The sequence below is a fragment of the Astatotilapia calliptera genome, chromosome 9 (assembly GCF_964374335.1).
Source record: "Astatotilapia calliptera chromosome 9, fAstCal68.1, whole genome shotgun sequence".
Classification (NCBI taxonomy): Eukaryota; Metazoa; Chordata; class Actinopteri; order Cichliformes; family Cichlidae; genus Astatotilapia; species Astatotilapia calliptera.
This window is the reverse complement of record NC_137430.1, coordinates 18,998,943-19,005,780: the sequence shown is the minus strand read 5'-3', so window position 1 is coordinate 19,005,780 and position 6,838 is coordinate 18,998,943. Positions and strand designations below refer to the sequence as shown.

General features: G+C 45.6%; 1 protein-coding gene across 1 annotated transcript; it reads right to left on the bottom strand.

Annotated features, from left to right (window-relative positions):
* Positions 1–665: 665 nt before the first annotated feature.
* Positions 666–6,479, bottom strand: LOC113028998 (receptor-type tyrosine-protein kinase FLT3-like). Its single transcript, XM_080305832.1, has 11 exons — positions 6,297–6,479; positions 6,094–6,218; positions 5,871–5,982; positions 5,217–5,365; positions 4,850–5,028; positions 4,551–4,653; positions 4,292–4,469; positions 4,076–4,176; positions 3,857–3,971; positions 3,638–3,776; positions 666–1,163 (listed from the first exon to the last, which is right to left on the bottom strand). Exons 1-11 carry the CDS (start codon positions 6,302–6,304, stop codon positions 666–668), a joined length of 1,707 nt encoding a protein of 568 aa, XP_080161958.1. The 5' UTR covers positions 6,305–6,479.
* Between the last annotated feature and the right edge of the window lie 359 nt (positions 6,480–6,838).

Here is a 6,838-nt window from a genome sequence, read left to right as displayed (position 1 = left end):
TATTACTTGTTTGCTGTTTTCGCGATCGCGTTGCGCATGAGGATATCACCAGGTAAACTCGCCACATTTTTAAACATTTTGTTGTTCAACAGCATCAAGACTGACGGAGTGTGTTTGAGACAACCTCACAAGTGTCACAGGTGACACATTTGGCGTTCTTTTGCTGGTTTGTCGGTAGTAGCTCCTGAAACGCAAGAATGCCACACATCTGTTCGACCAACGCCAGTTGATCTAAACGCCAGTAGATCTGGAACACCGGAAGGCTGGTTTTACTTCCACAGTGGTTTTGTGCGAAGGAAGGAAACCTTCCTCCAGTGAGCAGTGGAGCCGCCAAGGGAAAGCCCACGATTTAAAACTGTATGATTAAAAATATAATTTATTATATTTAAATAGTTAAAAATGCAAAATGAATTAAAACAACCTTGGCCAAGGGGTAGCACAATAAAAGTCAATAAAACACAATATTAAAAAGTCCAGTGGCCTGCGCCACGACCTAAAAGTCCCAGGGAGCTAAGAAATCCAGCAAGTGGTATAACCAAAGGAACCAGCGGAGTCCTCGCCTCCCTCTCGCACTCACGTCCTGATATGCTGAAGAAGGAGAGGAAGCGGCAGTCACTATTCTTTCCAGACAGGTTTACTTCATAAAAAAGGGATAAGTCAGAGACTTACCCCGGGTGGGCAGAGCTCTCAACTCCGCCCGCCGCTTCTTTAAAACTGGAAATCGGCACAGCCGTCTCGTAGCCTCCGCTGGTGCTGTCTCCGCTCTCCCCGCTGGTACTGTCGCTCTCTGCGCTGGTACTGTCGCTCTCTGCGCGCTGGTGCCTCTGCGCGCTGGTCCTCCTGCTGGTGCTCTCCGCGCTGGTGCCTGCATTAGCCAACTCTAGCCGCCTTAGAAGGGAAAACCCGGCGGCGTCTCGCCGCCCTATCAATGTTTCTGTTCCGGTTTCCCGAATGGGCAGAGCTCTCAACTCTGCCACCGCTTTCCTGTGGCAAACCAACCGGCACCAGCCCGTCTGGGCTTGTGGCCGCCGCCACCGCCTGATACCGTTCACTCTCCCAGTCCTCACTCCACCATCAGTCTCTTCTCTCTCGTCTCCCATCACTCTTATTGGCCTCCGGGACCTCACAGGTGTGTCGGGTTCATAATCAAAGAGGGGCGGAGACTTTCCAGGACAAGTCACCGATGAATACCATAAAACAGGCAATAAAACCCATAAGAATACAACACTATACAATATTAAAGAAAGTAAAACACAACCAAACATGCACAATAAAAATATCTTAGGTAACTTGTCCCTCTCCACCCCGTGACACATACACATGATTAACACAAATATATGATTACAAGCTTTTCTTTTAATGAATAAAACATATTGTACTTCAGGTATAATGCTTATATATATATATATATATATATATATATATATATATATATATATATATATATATATATATATATATATATATATATATATATATATAGGGTCCAGTAACCATCACAGTGGCAGATATCCAAGAAAGGGTCTCCAGTATGAAGAGTTGGACAGCACCAGGGCCCGACATGGTTCACGCCTACTGGCTGAAGAAGCTGACTGCACTCCACGAGCGTCTGGCAGCACTAATGAACCAGCTGCTAGTTAACGAGAGACACCCGGAATGGCTAACTGAAGGCCGGACGGTCCTGATCCCCAAGGACCCCAAGAAGGGACCGGTCCCCTCCAACTACCGACCAATAACCTGCCTCAGTACTACATGGAAGCTCCTGTCAGGCATCATATCGGCTAAGATGAACAGGCACATGGGTCAATACATGAGCGGGACACAGAAAGGAATTGGCAAGAATACCAGAGGCGCAAAACACCAGCTACTGGTAGACAGAATAATCAGCCGAGACTGCAAGACCAGACTGACCAACCTGTGCACTGCCTGGATTGATTACAAGAAGGCCTATGACTCAATGCCCCACAGCTGGATACTGGAATGCCTAGAATTGTACAAGATCAATGGGACCCTAAGAGCCTTCATCAGGAACTCAATGGGGATGTGGCGTACAACACTAGAGGCCAACTCCAAGCCCATAGCACAAGTCACCATCAAGTGCGGGATCTACCAAGGAGATGCTCTGTCTCCACTGCTGTTCTGCATAGGCCTGAACCCCCTCAGTGAGATCATTAACAAGACTGGCTACGGATACAGACTACGGAACGAAGCAGTTGTCAGCCACCTCCTGTACATGGATGACATCAAGCTGTATGCCAAGAGTGAACGAGACATCGATTCACTGATCCACACTACCAGGCTATACAGCAATGACATTGGAATGTCGTTCGGACTGGAGAAGTGTAGCCGGATGGTAACAAAGAGAGGGAAGGTAGTCAGAACTGAGGGGATTGAACTACCAGAAGGCAACATTGCAGACATAGAGGACAGTTACAAGTACTTGGGGATCCCGCAGGCGAATGGGAACCATGAAGAGGCCGCTAGAAAAGCTGCAACCACCAAGTACCTGCAGAGGGTCAGGCAAGTCCTGAGGAGTCAGCTGAATGGTAAGAACAAGATCCGGGCCATCAACATGTACGCCCTGCCCGTGATCAGGTACCCTGCTGGGGTAATAGGCTGGCCAAAGGAGGAGATAGAAGCCACTGACATAAAGACAAGAATGGTAAATGGCCTGCATTTGTATAGCGCTTTTCTAGTCCATAGGACCCCAAAGCGCTTTACACTACATTCAGTCATTCACCCATTCACACACACATTCACACACTGGCGATAGCAAGCTACATTGTAGCCACAGCTGCCCTGGGGCGCACTGACAGAGGCGAGGCTGCCGGACACAGGCGCCACCGGGCCCTCTGACCACCACCAGTAGGCAAACACGGGGTTAGTATCTTGCCCAAGGACATTTGGCATGCAGCCTGGGATCGAACCACCGACCTTCTGATTAGTGGCTGACCTGCTCTGCCACCTGAGCTACAGCCACCCCAAGAAAGCTCCTTACCATGCATGGAGGGTTTCACCCCAAGTCCAGCACCCTGAGGCTGTACGCTAAGCGGAAGGAAGGGGGCCGGGGACTGGTGAGTGTCAGCACCACAGTCCAGGATGAGACAACGAACATCCAAGAATACATTGGGAAGATGGCCCCAACTGACCGAGTGCTCAGTGAATACCTCAGGCAGCAGAAACCCAAGAAAGAGGAGGGAGACGAGGAACCATCATGGAAGGACAGGCCCCTGCACGGTATGTACCACCGGCAGATAGAGGAGGTGGCTGATATCCAGAAATCCTACCAGTGGCTGGACAAAGCTGGACTGAAAGACAGCACAGAGGCACTAATCATGGCAGCACAAGAACAAGCTCTGAGGACAAGATCCATAGAGGCTGGGGTCTATCACACCAGGCAAGACCCCAGGTGCAGGCTGTGTAAAGATGCCCCAGAGACAATCCAGCACATAACAGCAGGGTGAAAGATGCTAGCAGGCAAGGCATACATGGAACGCCATAACCAAGTGGCCGGCATAGTGTACAGGAACATCTGTGCCGAGTATAACCTGGAAGTCCCGAGGTCAAAATGGGAGACGTCCCCAAGGGTGGTGGAGAATGACCGAGCTAAGATCCTGTGGGACTTCCAGATACAGACGGACAAAATGGTGGTGGCTAACCAACCGGACATAGTGGTGGTAGACAAACAGAAGAAGACCGTCTTGTTGCAGGAAACATCAGAATCTATTTGAAATGCATTTGGGACCTCATCCCAGGATGAGTCACTTTCACTGCAGCTGTGAAACAAAGTAAAAGGAGTTTAAATAATCAGAGCTAAAATGCTCTCTGAGCTGAACGGCTGTGCAGGTGATCATACCTGTCATTGGACTTAGAGCAAAACATCCAGGTATAGTTTGCTGGCACCAGACTGACAGTCTCAAGGTTGAGGGTACCATCATCCTTATTAAACAAGAAGTTGAACTTTGGTTCATCTGGAACAAAAATCAGATGATCTCAAACAATCTCACATTTTAAATATAAATTATAATTAAATTTAAGTAATAATACAACTGTAACAAAGGTTACATTAACCCACCTACAACACACACTGATATGGTCTTTGTTTCCTTTTGTCCTCCAGCCTCCAGGTGTAACTTATAATCTCCTGATATGAGTGGATCACAAAGCTTCACAGTCCTGAGAAACAGTTCATTACAGTCCTCATATCACATGATTACACTGCTCATGAAAAACGTGAATGAATGGATAATTTTACACTTCTACATGATGACAGTTTGCGTCATTGAAGTACCTGTGCTGTGTTACCCATGTCTCCCTGACACATTTAGTCCTGTTTTTGTCAGGAGTCTCCCAGGAACAGTACTGGAGAACAGGATGGTAGGAAACAGTGGCCTGCAAGCAGGTGCTGGATGCCTCCTGAGCTGATATGATCTTGGTCTCATCCAGCTGTGCAGAGAGGAAACCTTCATCTGAGGAAACACAAGAATAAACCAGATTTATTCAGTGGGAACAGTTTCAAATAATAATGACATGAAATGAAGTCTACTGACCTGAGACATTAACATGAACAGACTTTGAGTTTTTATCTGCACTCGTGCAGGTGTATGTGCCGCTGTGCTCCTCTCTCACTGATCTGATGGACAGGTAGGCCATCTGAACACCGAAATATGAGTCATTTTTAATGCACATCTGGAAGAAAAACCCCATAATAATGATCATTTGCAGGATGATTATCAGTGAAGTACTTTGTGTCTCAGACTGAGGAATATTAAAAAGGTCGGTCAGTTTTCAGACAAACATAACAAGAAAGTTTAAGGAAACTCTCCCTGATTACAGGACATTACTGTACCTCCTCCTTCTTCTCTGGTGTACATGAAAATGTCCTGGCATTGAGGTGTTTTCCTCCTTTCTCCCACACAGGTGATCTCAGACTGTATCCTGTAACTCTGCAGCGAAGCAGCAGAGACTGACCTTCGCTCAGGGTGACAGTAGATACCTCATCTTTGTTCATTACGCTGCTCTGTAAGTCTGAAACACACATCAGGGCCTCAAGTAAGAAATATTTGCTTTTCGGAGATTAGTTAGTGAATCTCTGGATCTTCTTGAAGTGAAGTTATTTGAACCAAATTTTACTCAAATTAACTCCTGTAACAATATATGGACACGTTCTTTGTGGAGTTATTTAACATCTTATTAATTAATTTCTAACCAGTTACCATAGTCATACAGTTGGGAGCACTCTTGTCCTTCAGTATTGGTTGCACAGCACATCATTCCTGTATTATAATATTCAGTGCTTGATACTTTGCTCTCTTTCCTTCCGTCACTTCCCTTAAACATCTTTGCCTCATCACTATTCTTGTTTCTGTTCAAACAGAGAAAAATCACATTATTAGTGGTGGGAAACTGTCATAGTCCCTCAGTCTTGACCACTTTCTTTCTTCTTGCACACTCACTCTCTCTTCTTAACTATCTGTATGTGTGTGGTGGTGGGAGTTGGGTTTGGGGGTGGTGGTGTTTTTTTTTGCAGGTGTGGTACTCGTCTCGTGTTGCTGCCCTCTGTGCGAAAAATCACATACATGTTCCTGATATCCTCATTTGTAGCCGTACGTAAGATAGTGGCAGACTCTTTTGCTGGATAGTTGAACTACAAACAGTGAAGCCTGGCTCCTTTGCTTATGTGAATGTTCCACTTTTCCATGAGAAACCCCCCTCCCCCAACTTACCTGCTGTTTTCTTGTGCTGTCTGATACCCTATCCTAACCACAGATCCCAACAAAGTGTCCCTCTAAATGATCCAGTCTAAAATGAGACAGAAGAAGTGTCGCTATTCTAAAGTTTGCATACAAATGTAAAAGACAACATCTTACCCAGACCAGGTAATTGTGGGATTTGGGAAACCCACAGAGACACACTTAAAACGGGGAGAAGTATCAGACACGTCAACACCATCAAGCATCAGCTGTGGTTTTGTTGGACGTTCTAAACAACATCAAAGAAAACAGTTAAATTAATTGTATTGTCACTCATTGATCATCAAACAGAGTTTGTTTGAGTATTGTAGAAGAAATAAGGTGAGAAGCTGTTACTCACTCATTACATGAAGAATCACAGTCGTGGAGAACATGGTGACATTGTTGGATTCACAGGTCAGAGTGTACTCCCCTGAATCTGTCTCAGAAAGCGGTGATGTGACCATGGACTGACTCCCATTTCTGCTGAGGTTAAAGGAAACATCTCAGTTTAAATACATAGAAATATAAAGCACCCAAACAGAAACACAGACGGTCACTTACGCTGTCATTACTCGGTCTTCTCCTCTGATCCAGTGGCAGACAAGAGATTCAGAGAGGCCCTCCAGGGAGATGATGAGTTTCTCACTGTTAGAGATTCTTTTATCAAGCACTCAGATGTAATGAAATAACACTCAGACACTTCAGCAGTTTAACGTGCACGGGTGAAACCTCAACAGAGATTCACACCCGTGGAGCAGCTCGCTGCCTTTATTTATACACAGCAGGAAGCATACAAAAAAGGAAATATCATGCTTATCTTGTCAAGCAAGCAGGTGTGATTTCTCAAGAACTTTGTATCCTCCACAAGGTCGTTTCTTACTCTTGGGTGGCGGTTTCCTGCTGCTGACATTTAATAAGAAGGCAAACAGTTTCCGTTATAGAGTAGAGAGCCAGCAGTTAAAATATGCAGCTGTTTGAGTACAAGACAGAAATATAAACACTCTTAGCTGATTATTATATGAATAATAAAACCTTTAAAAACAAAAATCCTCTGACACTTACCCACAGCCAAAACTTTACTGATGGGACCAGATGGATTCAGA